Source organism: Lactuca sativa, chromosome 8, assembly GCF_002870075.4.
Source record: "Lactuca sativa cultivar Salinas chromosome 8, Lsat_Salinas_v11, whole genome shotgun sequence".
Lineage (NCBI taxonomy): Eukaryota > Viridiplantae > Streptophyta > Magnoliopsida > Asterales > Asteraceae > Lactuca > Lactuca sativa.
Window position 1 is genome coordinate 63,902,356 of NC_056630.2, and position 15,684 is coordinate 63,918,039.

Consider the following 15,684-nt stretch of genomic DNA (forward strand, 5'->3'; position numbering starts at 1 on the left):
AAGTTACCAACATTTGAAACCACCATGATAGAACACTGAAGATCATAGCTAGAAAAGTCGCCTTATGATTTTTTTTCATCTCAATACATAATAATAGTTAGGGAGCTTCGATTGGGTGTACTAGATTTGGGAAAACTGTCCAAATACGTGGAGAAGGCAATACACACATGGTGATCATGGAGTGTCAACACTGATATTCTACAAGGAAAAGTACCCGATGTTCTGTTTGTAGTGAATGGAACGCAGTACAAACATAAGTATTACCTTACTGATGAAATACTCTACGTTTGTCAAGTTGTACCAATATCCCAAGATGTAAAACAAAAAATTGTTCAAGACAAATCAGGAAGCAACACACAGAAGGTTGTTTGTCGAACGTGTTTTTGAAGTCCTTAAAAACGCATATAGTGAAACACATGTTACGAGCATGGAATCTGGAAACATATATCGTAATATATGTTTGTATCATATTACATAACATGGTAATTAAAAAAATGTCGGACTTTTTCTATGACATACTTAATGTCATTAACAAATTACACCTGCTAGCAAACAATTCATAAACACACAACAATCTTCGACAAGATTTGACGGAGCATATTAAATAACATTATTAAAGCTTTCTTTAAAAAGTACAATAACCTATGTACAAAAGAAATCACAAGAAATGAAAAAGTACATTACTACTCAATAACCTTAACCACAAAGTTTTCATTTAATCAAAGTGGGTTCATGTGAACAATCTTTCTAAATGTACAAGTTTTTTTCAATAATCTCTCCCTAGGTAGATTTGTATACAAAATTAACCTATCAAAGGGCAAAACAAAATTCTAATTTCTACCAAAAAAAAAAAAAACATGTCGATTTCACGATGACCATTGATCCGGGACAGTCAAAAAGTAACTCGTCATGGCCTTCCGGAACCTTTTCTTGTACTGTTTTGGAGAAATTATGGTTGGGGCGGCGTTCTTGGGCCCACCAAGAATTCCGGAAGCTTTTACCCATGTTTCTAGATGTTTGTCCCATGTATATTGTCTCATGAAATCAATGATTCCTAGGACAAGTTCTTTCTTTTCCTCGTCTACTCCAACTAGCAAAGAGTAATCTATGACATCGATCGACTGCATAACCACAAAGAATGTGCATACGTTAACTTAATGAAATGCAAGTAATAACAACATATTTTCATTTTCTTTTTAGAAAAAAAAAATGAAAGTAAATTACTATAATACACAAACAAATGAAAATACGTTGCTATTTCTTGTATTTTTTTTTTAAAAAAAATATATAAATAAAACTTACTGCTAGAAATGATGTGTCATTCCAAACGGCTCTTTCAAGCTTTCTTTTAGCTTTACTTCCAAGAAAAATAGGATTTGTTCTCAAAGCCTCCAACAAATTCATATCTAACAAAGTTTTATTTGTACCCGTTGTATCCGAATTATAACGTGACCTTGAAGAGCCTTTTAAATCATAAACCCGTGAAATATTTCTTTTAAAAAAAACATTTTCCATCACTAAAACATTCATTTTTGCCTCTTTTCCAGCCCTCGAGTGTTTCACAGTCACCTGTCACAACACATCTTCAAACATCAGCATAAAATATACTATAAAATATTCTGATAAATTGCAAGAGAAATTATTTGGGACCAAAAATGAAAATTTTGAACAAACACAAGGACCAAATATATATATAAAAGGACATAAAGAAAGAACCTGATAAATTCCCATGATCTTTGCTAAACAAGTTGGACTTCCAGAATTCAAAGAATCCATCAAATATTTAAAATATTCTGGCGCGAATTCCTCAAAAGATTCAAGTTCAGTTTTTGTGACTTGCTTTATAATAAATCTTTCATCCAAAGATTTCGCGAAATAGACATTGCTTTTTCCTCCTTGAGCACTCCATCTTTTACATCGACTCAAAGAACGAACATAATCCAATTCATTCGGACAACATTTCTGTCTCAAAGCATCAAAATTCTTGGCGAAATAACACGTCACAGAGAATTTCACCTTCCCATCACCACCAGATTCATCTTCGAATGGAATCGTTACATGATTGGAGCTTTTCCGATCACTAAACAATGGCCCAATCGCATCTTCTTGTGCATAATATGCGTAATCCAAATCCACCGACCCAAAAGATTGCCAAGCTGTGGATCCGTTTCTGCTTAAATTCACCCTATCTGTAATCCAATCGTCGTGTTCTTTTGATGAAAGAGCGTAAGCGATTATGCTTGTGGGTTCGTTGTCGTAGACTGAAATCACCAGATTGGTTTGAAATTGACCCCCGTTTGGAATCATTAATCTCGCACCTTCAGGAAGAAACGACGTGGAAGAAATCAACGATTGTTTGCTTGTAATTGAGAAATCTTCATGTAGAAAAGCTTGGGAGTAGCTTCGTCTTTGTATGTTATGAACAGGGTCTCTGACCATATGAACGTAATCACCAGAAGCGTGAAAAGATTTTAAAGTTGAAAGATACAATGAAGAAGGGGGTAATCCTTTTCTGTTTCGTTCTTGCTGTCTAATTGCAGAATCAAATGAATAAACCCTAGTAGGTGATTGTGGTAGCCGAGTGAGATGTGAATTAGGGTTTTGATTCGTTTGTGGTTCATGTGATTTCAAGGGTCCTGCCCATGCGGAATCGATTTTATCTGATAGAACTGATGCAGCTGAAGGAGCACGTTCGAGTGACGATGAGATGCGTTCGATATCTACTTGTAGCTCTTCGTGTTTGCAGAGATCGAAAGACATTGCTAATGAATCGGGAACAGAATCGGGATCTTGATTCAATTCCGATTCATGGTAAATGGTGTCCTCTGGAATGGAATCGGATCTCCATGATTTGGAATCTGGACTCGATGGTTTTAGATTTGAACTTCGATTGTAAAGATTTAAAGAACAGATTCTTCGATCCCAGAAATGTAGATTAATCACGAGTGAATGTCTTAATCGATTAAGTTCAAAAACATCTATTTCTGCCCCGTTTTCTTCATCAGCAGATTGAAGAAGATCCTTTTTCAAAAAAAGAACAAATTAAATGAAATGGAAACATGGGATTCTAATATTCTATAAATTATAAAATTAAAGAAATTTGACTTACAATGTATTCTTGTCTTTCTTTACTTAATTGCTCCTTCAACTCCATTACATGATTACTTAATTCATCTGAATCAGTTAAGTCATTTCCAAAAGATGTACTTTTTGATTCGATTCCATTTAGTACATCAAGAATCTCATCATACAAGGCTTCTATCTTGTTCAAAAGCTGATTTTAGCAAGAAAATACAAGTTTTTTAGGACATAAACAAGTATAAAAATCAAGAAAGTTGAAGAATTAGATTTGGGAATTTTTTTTTTTTTTTTTTTTTTTTTTTTTTTTTTTTTTTTTTACCTCTGATACTTCTTTCTTCAACCAATCATGTTGAAAATGGTCGCCAAATTGAAGAACAGAAGGGGGCAAATGGACAGAAAGAATATCGATTGGAGAGTAGCGAAAAAATGCAACCATGTCCCCCATTCTGTAATAAATATAAGTTTAATTAAGGAATAATCACAAAAATGGCCAATATTATAAAGTCCATTTAACCAATTTTTCATCTCTTTTACCCTTGTATTGACAATCCATTTCGCAATATAGATTTTGCAAATTGCAAAATTGTTTTATGAATGGTCCAATATCAAAAAATTAAAATTTTTGATTTTGCAAAATGACATCATTATTTTGCAATATGATGTCATTTCAGAAAAAATATATATATATATATATATATATATATATATATATATATATATATATATATATATATATATATATATATATATATATATATATATATATATATATATATATATATTTCAAGGTTTCGTGGAAATGATCGTTCATAAAGCAATTTAGCAATTCTCAAAATCGATATTAAAAAATAGTAGGTCAGTTTGTTATATAAGTTTAAAAAAAATTGAATTTTACAAAATTGGTCCTTATGCTTTTCACTTTGGTCCCTAGAAGATTGACATAATGACAAAAAAATATGAAACTTTGAAATAATTACCAAAAATTGATAGAAACCTTGAAATAAAGACCAATACTAAAAAGACTTTCAATTTTGGACTAAACATGGTAAATATCGAAAAGCATAGTGAACATTTTGGTAATTTATAAGAGTAAATTACAACACAAGTCCTTGCTATATTTTATATTTACCATGTTTAGTCCAAAATCAAAATGTTCTTTTCAACTTTGATCCTTATTTCAAGGTTTTCATATTCAACATGGACCTAAACCACAACGAAACCTTGCCAAAATGACTACTTTTGCAAGTTGAAACTTTTTTGGACTTCGGTCAAAGAAAAATACAAACCACAGGGACCATTTTTGGAGTTTTCTCTTAAAATAATGATTAAAATACGTTAAATACAAACCAAAACCGGAAGAACTTTCAATTTTTGACAAAACACGATAAAAAAAAAAATCAAAAAAGCACAAAGGACCGTTTATTATGTATTTTACTTTTTTTTTAATTAATCACATACACAAACATGTTGATAAACTTGAAAGTACCAAATTACCCATAGAATCGAAGACAGTCTCTTTGAAGTGAATGACCACAACTAGCAACACGATTGGCGGTTGCATGATTTGAAAAACTAAGTTCTAGAAACTTCCCTAATGAGAGGCCCCACGCAGCATCCGACATGACCACTCTATGATTGGCTGGTGGGACCCCATCTACATGAGTACATCTCAAACACCGATGCCACATCCATATTTTTCCATCTTTACCCCCGGGTAACTTGAGGGACTGAAGTCGTCTAACGTTAATAGTTAGATTTCCTTGTTGGTGAGTGTAGCATTTCACATGGGCATCACTTGGTTCTTTACAAGATTGACATAATGATGCCTAAAAAGATCATGAAAAGGGACTTGTAAACATTCCATCTTTTTCAAGAACATAAATTTTAACGAATTTTGATTAGATTGTGTAGAATAGCAATGTACTTTTCAAGAAAAGATAATTGAAGAACGAAAATTTGAACGAACTTAATTAAAAAGAAAAACCAATGAAAATGAAATTGTAAAGTTTCGATCTTTTCAAGAAAAGATAACAAAAGAACGAAAATCCAAATTACGTGATCAAAAAGAAAAACCTAGGAAAAGGGAACTATATAAAGCTTTGACCTTTTCAAGAATTTATATTAGAAGAACAAAATTTTGAACATGCTTGATCAAAATAAGAAAGGGAAGCGTAAAGTTTTGTTCTTTTCATGAAAAGATGATAAAAGAACAAAAATTCAAACTTACATGATCAAAATAAGAAAACCCCACGAAAAGAAAATCATAAAGTTTTGATCTTTTCAACAAAATATGATAAAAGAACGAAAATTGAAACTCAAACTTACTTGATCAAAATAAGAAAAACCCATGAAAAAGAAAATCATAAAGTTTTGATCTTTTCAACAAAATATGATAAAAGAACGAAAAATTCAAACTTGATCAAAATAAGAAAACCCCATGAAAAAAAAATCATAAAGTTTTGATCTTTTCAAGAAAAGACGATAAAAGAACGAAAAATTCAAACTTACTTGATCAAAATAAGAAAAACCCATGAAAAAAAAATCATAAAGTTTTGATCTTTTCAAGAAAATATGAAAAAGAACGAAAAATTCAAACGTACTTGATCAAAATAAGAAAAACCCATGAAAAAAAATCATAAAGTTTTGATCTTTTCAACAAAATGTAATAAAAGAACAAAAATTCAAACTGGCTTGATCAAAATAAGAAAACCCCATGAAAAGAAAATCATAAAGTTCTGATTTTTTCAAGAAAAGATTATTAAAGAACGAAAATTAAAACTTACTTGATCAAAATAAGAAAACCCCATGAAAAGAAAATCATAAAGTTTTGATCTTTTCAAGAAAATATGATAAAAGAACAAAAAATTCAAACTTGATCAAAATAAGAAAAACCCATGAATCGAAAAATCATAAAGTTTTGATCTTTTCAAGAAAAGATGATAAAAGAATGAAAATTTCAAACTTACTTGATCAAAAAGATCATCTTGAAGGTACCTCCCAAGTGGTTTATCAAAACAACCATAAAACTTAATCCTCAAGAGTCTTGAACGTTCACAAACACTTCCATTCATCACACAATGACTTGAAAACGATACCAAAATACTCTGATTATTATCAGCGCCTGAATAATACTCCTCAGATCCCTCAATAATCACTTCACCCCTTTCAACATCTTTATCACCTTCATCATTTTGCATCAAATCACACACTCTTTCAACATCTTTATCCTCCTCCATAGGGGCAAAAAACCTTCGACTCTCAACAGCCACATCACTTTCACTAAGTTCCAAACCCAGGGGCGTTATAGTCATTTCTTGATTTGTCATTTCCGGTTGTGGCACCAAGGGCAAAATTGTCATTTTAGGTAAACTAGCACCCTCATCAGCTAAAAATGAAGTTTCCAAAGATAAATGATAAGCTGCAAAGATTGCATACTGAACCACATGTTTGAGCTTCTTTAGTTCTTCACGAGATGAACCTTTTAGCAAAACCTGAAAAAATTTGAATTTTATAAAAAAGTTTCGACTTTTAACGATTTTTTTTTATAAAAGATTTCAAGAGACTTACTGTGCATCCCAAACGCCTTGGACACCCTTCAAAAAACATCAAAGTTTTTTGTGGTTTTTTATTAAATTGGTTGGGATTTTCGTGTTCTTCTGAGACTTTTTCCAATGTAAAAAGGTCACATTGGCCTACCCTTGTGGTGGAAATATGAGATATTGATGGAGTTATGGGGGCACCTGTGCACCTTGAAATTCTATCCAATAATGGTCGTTTGAAGTTCAAGACTAAAGAGATCTCTTTGGCTAAAAGATACTCTTGAGCATATGAAGATACACTTTTTTCTACTAGTAATACGTTTGGCCTAAGAGCTTCTATTCTTGAAACAATCATCTTTAAATGATCCATTTCCTGTTAAAAAAAATGACATAAATGATGTGGAATAAGTGTTTTTTGGATAAATTGTTGAATGGATAAATGATGTCTGTTGGGATTAGAATAATAGTAAATGACTATTTTATTGAATAAGAAAGAAAAAAATGTATTAAGCCATTGTGGTGTGAAGGGTAAATTAGTCAAATCAGTAGAAAAAGAAACAAACCTGTTGCAGAAGTGTTTCAATAGAAGATAACTGATCACTTGACCTTTGGTACTCAAGTGCTCCTCCTAAAATAAGCAATCTTGCATTCTTGTATTCTGAAGTCATCCGTTTGTGTTTAATATTTTTTGTACAAACTACACCTTTAACAAACACGCTGCATAAAAAATATAACTTTTTATCCGATTATAAAAAACGGGTATCCCTTAAAATTCAAAAAAGATTTAAATTTCTAACCTATCAGAAGGATTTCCCGATGCTATACACTTAATCTTTACATAATCACCAGGATCCATGCTTCCTCCTCTACTAGTATCCGGTTTAACATAATGTGCAGCTTCCCATGCTAATGATGTTACAATCTCAAGCCATTTTTCTGTTGAATTGAATTCAGATTGCAATAATTGGGACACAAGTGCCCGAAAATGCCCCTGGACTACAGTCTTCAACGGTTCTTGTTCTCCACTTGAAGAAAATACAACACTTGTGTTTGTATCTCCCATTTCATCATCATCATCACCATATGAAAAGAAATTGTTATCATCATCATCATCATCATCATTTTGATCATGTGGTGGTGGAGGAAACCAAATGAGATCATTTGTTTCAAAATCCAACGGTTTATGTGAATGTGAATGTGAATGTGACTTCTCACATTGTTCTTGAAAGATTGAAAAATCATCATAACTTTGAGAATACTCAGGCCCTATGTGTTCATGGCTTTTCAAAACAGCCATGTGTTCTTGAATTTTTGAAGGGCTGTCTGAAGGGCTTGAATTAAGAGACATGAAACTGTTGAATTCGTGTCTTGTGCTTACACTACTTGAATCTATATCTGATGTGTCATGACTATATGGACTAAAGAAGTTCTTTGCAGAATCTTCTGCCTCATCTTCATCACTCCTAAAATAAAACAATGATTGATTAACTTTATTCAAATCAAGATTTAGAAATAGTTATAGGATTGAAGTTTGAACATACCTGCCAGATGAGTGGCGTACAGATACTGCTTGAAGACACCTCCCATCAAATCTTTCATTGATGAAATTTGAAGATGATGTTTCATTGGTTGAATCAGAGGGATAAATTTTATGATCTTCAATTTTTTGTGTAACTTTAGTATTAGTACAATAGTTACAAGATTCAGAAACTGTTATCTCACATTGACAACACATGTTATCACCATCTGCCATTTTTAAATTCACCAAGAAATCCAAGATCTAAGTTTATCCTTCCTACTCTATAACAAAGATTTGTGTAAAAAGATTAAACTGTGTAACCCAAAAACTAATAAACAAGTTGGGTTTTGTTGCTGTTGGGGGTTGAAAAAGATGAAGATGGATGTATTTTTTTTTTCTTTCTTTTGTAAAATGGAAAGATTTTTATAGAAGGAATATAAAAGTCTCCTTTGAAATCAGAAAGAATCTTAAAGGAGAAATGTATTTACACAGATCCTATAACTATAATGACACATAGCACAACAAATCAAATATTCAAAGTGTATTTTTGCTTTTCCTAATTAATCTGCAGAAAAAAATACAGATAGTAACCCCAATTGATTCCAGATTCATCAAAATAAGGAGATCCTGTTATCATTTGGAGCATCAAACACACTAGATCCAGAGGTTAATCACAAAAAGGAACAAAACCCTCGATCAATTTTATCAGAAACCAACACCCACAAAGCTTTCTCAGATCAATTTATCACAAAAATCCCCTTAATCCAACAGTAAAATCAACAAAAACTCAGAAAAATCGTGGGGTTTTTCTTTCTTTCGGGAATAAGGGTGCAGAATTCGCAAACAAAGTTACAAATCTTAGAATAGATCGATTAATGGAGTTGGGGAATAGTTTAAAGAAAAAAGAGGATGAGAATCAAAAGAAGCAAACGATAGAGTACAGAGCAGGTTTCGTTTCTAATTGACGGAGAGTTAATTGCTCGAATCTCCATATAAAAATTGAATCATCAGATGATGCTTCTTCTCGTTTCTTCACCAAAAACAGCAATCCTTGCTTTCCCGATTTCGCGGCAATGCTTTCATTTTCATTACTCAACCTCATTTAAAATATTCACACATAACACTGTATCATCGTGTTCAATTTCCATGCTGTTTTGCTTGTGTATGCGTGCGTGTATGCACGTGTATCTGTATACCAATAATCTCTCTCTGTCTGCAAGGATTTGCTGCAAATTATGCTTAATAAATTATAGTACTCCATTTATTAGGGTTTATGTAATGAGTAATGACCCATGAAAGTGATAACTTTAGTTTCTTTTCGATTTAATGCAATTTAACCCCCTAGGTTTTGGAAAAATGTTTATTTTTGACCTTTAGTTTAAATAGTTCCAGTTTTATTTTAAGAGCTATTAAACTATATTTATGTATTATTGCAATTTAATTTTATCATTTTTATTATGGTATTTTATTATTTTATATTAAGATGCTATATTTTGACAATTTTACCAATACACGTTTAATATTTTATTACAATAATGAGACTTGTTTTATATTTGAATAAGATTAACAATAATATATAATAGGAAGAAATAGAAAAAAACAAAGTATGTATCAATATACAAATCAATGAAATTTATTATTTTTTTTTTAAATTTAACCATTAAATTTTATCGATAAAATAATGGTGTTTGTTTTCTTGATCGTTTTTTAAAATAATTTCTTGTTAAACTTGGTAAAACTTTGAATATATGCAACTTTTTAATATTAAAATCTTTAAACTTATGATTTAATGGTAGGTCATTGTAATTTGTTAACATGTAAAATTTAACTTTTGAAATATATATGAATTGTTGCTCTTATATTAGTTTTCAGAATTTCTTTATAATGTAACATTATTGTACAAAAGCTTTGCAATAATTGAAGTTGTGTGGCGCATAATAATCCTAAATGGCATGCTGAAATACTGTTACTAGAGATTACAAGAAAAACATTGTTTTAGGAAAAGATTGTGTGGATAGTTTGATTTTTGTACAAAAGTGTTTTAATGGTTTTCAAGAATAAAATTTGATTTCTACTTAAAAGTTGAGATACTATAAATAGATAGTTGTGAACTAACAAATAAAGCACATTCTTTTTGTTTTTTTGTGGTCACAATGATAATTTTGGCTCTTGTAGCTTCAAAGTCATCCAAACAAAGCTTATACAAGTTCACATATTGGCATCCTTATCAAGCCATCAAACTTGATTTAACTTCATCCTAATCTAATTCAATATTTTCAGTTTTTCACGAATAAATAATACTAAAATTTTATCTCAAGTAAAAATCTATTTATTAGAAATAACATTAATTTTTTAACTTTTAGAAACATTCTCAGGAAATAAAGTATTTAAATATAATTATTTTGAACGAGTACACCATGCAACTATATAATTAAGTAAAGGTAGGTATGACTGTATGAGATTAATTGGAGTTTTGGATGTTTGTGAATATTCTTAAAATGGGGACAGAATGGAAAATTGATACATTTCAAAGGGTTAGATCTGCAATTTTCCATTTTGTTTAATTAATTTATTTATATATTCACATGGAAAAATTGGTCAACAGTTTTCTTTCTCCTCACTTCATTGGTGCATGACTGTCTTTTTATTAAATTCTGTGATCTACCCATTCGCTGTATTTGCTATTGGTCAGAAACATCGCATGAAATTTTTCATTAATTTTTAATCTAATTTGTACTTTTTATATTACAAAATTCAGTAATAAGGAATCATTTTGTTCACACAAACATTTGGGTCTCCTTTTAAAATTGGAAGTAAATGTATATTATTTCTTTTATCGTTTATTTACGAATATTTGTATATTTTTATTTTTATATAAATGAATTCGGTTTATATCTTGCAGATTTTCCTTACCAACATATTGTTGTTTGATGAAACAACGAATTATTTAATAAATTTCAACTATGCACTTATTATTATCCTTGAATATACATAGATAATGATTAATTGTTGGGCAAGATGCCATTATAAATGTGATATACCACGCAGAAAAAATATATCTTTCTAGCCTCACTAAAAATAAAAGTCAATATGGTACAGATATGGTTTTAGACCGCACTATAAAATTTATATATTATTTAAAATTACCATCTTTAGTTATAGGAAATAAAAGTAAAACACAATAGCACACATAAATTCAAACTGTAAGCCAAAATTTAACGAGTTCTTCAAAACTACCACACGCAACCTAATAGATAAAAACATGCATATATGAGCCTGCATCCTGGACCATCTCGTAGGGTCTACAACCTATCTGGATCGCTCTTCAAGCATTCGGCCTGACTGGACCGCCTTGCAGTGCCTACATCATATCCGGATCGCCCCAAGTATCTTGGCCTTCAACACAAACAATGACCGCCTCAACCCAAATAGCCATAACATGTCAACATATACAATAACAATCAATAACCAGCAAATACAGGTAATCATATAGATCTACCAGTCTAACATATATCCGGTGAATACAGGTAATCATACAGATCTACCAGTCTATCATGTAACCAACATAACATCATCCAATATACCAGAATACATAATCCAATGGGTTAGCATTGGTGCCTTCGACCCACAAGTACCCTGAGGAAAACTCACCTTAAAGTCTGTAGAATAGCTTAACAGATCATTGTCCCAAATGTTGTCTCTACCGGTCACCTATACAATAACACAGGAACCTAATCTCAAACTACTATTCAAATTACCCAAAATGCCTCTAAGTCAAACTTGGTCAAAATCCCTGGTCAAAGTTCAAAGTCTAAAAATCAAAGTCAACAAAGATCGAGTACGTCTTGCGTACTCAATCACTATGCATGGCGTAGCGGTGCCTTCCTAGGAAACGAGACTCTCCACCAGTACGTGTTGTGTATCTTAAGGCATGCTCGACGTACTTACGTCCATAACACACTCTTTTTTAAATGCTTAATCCATTAAGACCCTAAGTCCAAAAGTCAGATCTAGTCCCAAATATCATTCTAAGTCATACTTCTAAGGCTAAAAGGAGTCCATAAACCAAAACCCTAACTTATTACACAAACCTAAATTCCATATCTCTTGATAGAGGGAAGAATGGGACCAAGATCACATTTTTATGGCTCCTAACACTCAAAACATCTGAAAGGACGACTCATTTGATCTAGAGTAAGTCATACTCATATATACCAAGATTATGGGACCAAAATGCACAAAACTTAAGAATTTGCAATATATAAAGAAATATTCACCAATAAAGGGATTACTAGAAGTTTACATGAACAAATAATGGCAATTTACTACCCAAACATGCAAATTAGTTATTAGGTCAAATTCTCAGATTTTGACATGAAACAACAGCCTATTCAAGGCCATTTTAGCCCCACTAAGACCTGTATAATTTACAATATTTTTTCATATTCCAGTATATTGGACTTTTATCTTTTCAAAAAGTGCTTGCACAAGTCCATACGATTTTTCAAAAATTTTATATGAATTTTACAAGACAACATGTTCGTGCAGCTAATTTCTGACAAGTTAGTGAAAAAGACAATTTTCACCTTGGTTAGGGACAATATCATGTCTTGGAAAAAATCATGCACAAACTAGACTCAAAATGAAAACTTTGAGAGATGAAGGATCCCCAATCTGACTCTTGATGATTTTTCTAGATTTTATTTTCAAAACAAGGACATATTGGTAATTTTTCATAATTTCCCAGCATTGCATTTTAAAGGTTAATTGACAACTTAACCCACTAAACCATAACCAAAATCAACTATAAATTTGGAAATTGAGTTCTTAACAGGAGAAACTTTTCAAGATTTTAAAATAAAAATTTCAACCTCAAGCCATGATTCAAACTACATTGCTTTTACGGGAAAAAAAGTTCATTACTAAAAGAGAAAACACCACTAGGCATTGAGTTTCCTCCACCATTAAGCCTTGTATTAAGATCTTTAAGGAATGTTTTGAAGACCTTTTGGATGGCTCAAAACATGGTCTTTTTACAAAAAAATTAACCTCTTAAATTAAGGTAGCAATAACATAAGCTTTATCAATCACCAAAGAATACAATGTTCTAAAAAACTTGGAGTATTTCAAGAACATGAAGCATAACATTCTTGGGAGCGTTCATACTTGAAACTGACATAAAAAACAAAAAATTGCTTCCAATAAACTAAAATTCAATCATATGGACACTCAAAGATTGTAATGAGGAAAAAGATACGATCATTAACATCAAAATTGAGTCACCAATTCTCAAGAAACTGAACTAAAAACACGAGAAGATGATTAAGTAGAGAATTTTACCTCTAATTAGGTTGATTTTTGCAGCCTCTGATCCCTCTAGGATCGACAACAACAAACCCTTCTTTCCCCTTCCTCTCTTTCGGTTTGTTGCCTTCATTCTCCCCCTTTAGCTGTTCTTTTTTCTCTCTAGTCTATGATCGAGCAATGCATACGAGAGACAAGTAGGAATCGATTGTTCTCTTTTTTTTTTTCTATCGATGCAAACAATTTTGGGAAGCAAGCAATGATCGTTTTTTTTTGTAATAGGGAACACACGAGAGGAACGAACGTTGGGAGGAGGATCGATCCTCCTTCATGGGAGTTATACCATAATTTTACCAAATGGTCCCTCTAATATGACAATTTATTTCCGAGCCTCCCTAACCCTAATAATCTAACATTTTAAAGTTTCATTTTATGACACCTTGGACCCTCACTTCATAATAAACCTTTTAATGACTAGAAATTACCTTAACTTTCCTACATAATCACTAGATTAAATTATTTTCTCTTAATTATAGTATCATTCTTTTAGATATTAAACAACTCCATTTTTATTTAATTACTTTATTAAATAACAATAAAACCGAAATAACCCCATGAAAAAAAAAGATTCGGATAACGGGAGCTAACATCATTAACAGAACAAATTCGGGTTGTTACACTACGTCATGCATATGCCCCAAGTACGCATGGCGTAAGGACCAATTTGCAACAATTTTATACTTTTTGGTCTAATAGGAAAATACCTGATGTCTGGGTGTTAAATTATTATTATGTTTCACTTTGCATGTTTTACTTCCTAAATGATTTGATTATTCGGAATTCCACGGTCGCTCATACTTTTGGAAGTAAATAATGAATTAAGAATGTCATGAATTGAATTGTAGATTGTGTAGGAATAGACATTGTAGTAAGACTGCTACAATGTTCATGAATAATTAGAAAAATGAGGATTTTGAGTATTGGATAAACCCACGCTCGGATAATTACTTCATGGATTCTATCACGAGTAATTGTGAGACGATAATATCTTTTATTCTTAAAACAAAGATATATGAGTTGTAATTTACAACTCGGTTATGCATTGGTATTGCGAAAACGTATCAGTAATGTGATGTCATAAAACGTAGTGTCATGCATAATTTGGTGAGTAAAAGATACAATCATATAAGTCGAAGTTTATTCGTTCCTTTTGCCCTAACCGAAAAAACTATATCTTTGAGTCCCTCGATGATTTTTTGTCGACATCTGAAGTGCTTGGCCAAGCATGTACTACTAAATTGATATGTTCATTTAGTAGTCTGAATTCGGTCATCATAAATCGGGAAAATCGAGAAACAGAATCTTAGACTATGAGATTGATTCTAATCCATGTCTTATGTCCATACGATATCTTATACAACGAAGGAATAGTTGATCACTTATCTTAGGACCAATGTCTGATTAGATCAGAGTTCAACAATGGCATAAACTTGCAAATAGAAGCAAAGACCCTTTTAGGTTGCCCTCATAACTAAAAATAGCTAGAAATGATATTAGGATATATATATATATATATATATATATATATATATATATATATATATATATATATATATACAGTGTTGTAAAACTCGCCGAGTTGGCCGATTACTCCTCCGAGTACTCGCTACTCCCCCCTTGTCGAGGCGAGTTACATAATCCCGAGTACTCCCCGATCGACCTCTTACGAACTGAGTAGTGTTGTGAAATTCGGTCAACTCGTTGATTAATATGTATAATATACTTAATGATTTATTATTTAGCACACATACACATGTGATTATTACTACATATATATCTTAAATTTTTAGTAATTATTCACGAAGTGAGATCATTATGAGTTTTTCATTTTTTGTGTATTTACATGTATCCAATTTTGTTATATATTTCAATCAACTTATGATTTTATCTTATGATTTTCACATATATAATTTCCTTAAAAATATTTCTACACAAATTTCCAAATCCGAATACTCCCCGAGTACTCGCTACTCGGTAGTCGGCCGAACAGGTACCGAGTAACGAGTTCTACAACCTTGTGTGTGTGTGTGTGTGTGTTTATATATATATATATATATATATATATATATATATATATATATATATATATATATATATATAGAGAGAGAGAGAGAGAGAGAGAGAGAGAAAGAAAGAAAGAAAGAAAGAAAGAAAGTATTGATTCGTTAATATATTATGTGA

General features: G+C 31.5%; 1 protein-coding gene across 1 annotated transcript; it reads right to left on the reverse strand.

The window, feature by feature from the left end:
• Positions 1-691: 691 nt before the first annotated feature.
• On the reverse strand, positions 692-9,386 carry LOC111921164 (putative 1-phosphatidylinositol-3-phosphate 5-kinase FAB1C). The gene is made up of 11 exons (XM_023916734.2): positions 8,162-9,386; positions 7,418-8,083; positions 7,184-7,337; positions 6,649-6,993; positions 6,048-6,572; positions 4,576-4,907; positions 3,401-3,527; positions 3,110-3,274; positions 1,717-3,021; positions 1,303-1,569; positions 692-1,121 (listed from the first exon to the last, which is right to left on the reverse strand). Exons 1-11 carry the CDS (start codon positions 8,371-8,373, stop codon positions 867-869), a joined length of 4,353 nt encoding a protein of 1,450 aa, XP_023772502.1. The 5' UTR covers positions 8,374-9,386; the 3' UTR covers positions 692-866.
• Between the last annotated feature and the right edge of the window lie 6,298 nt (positions 9,387-15,684).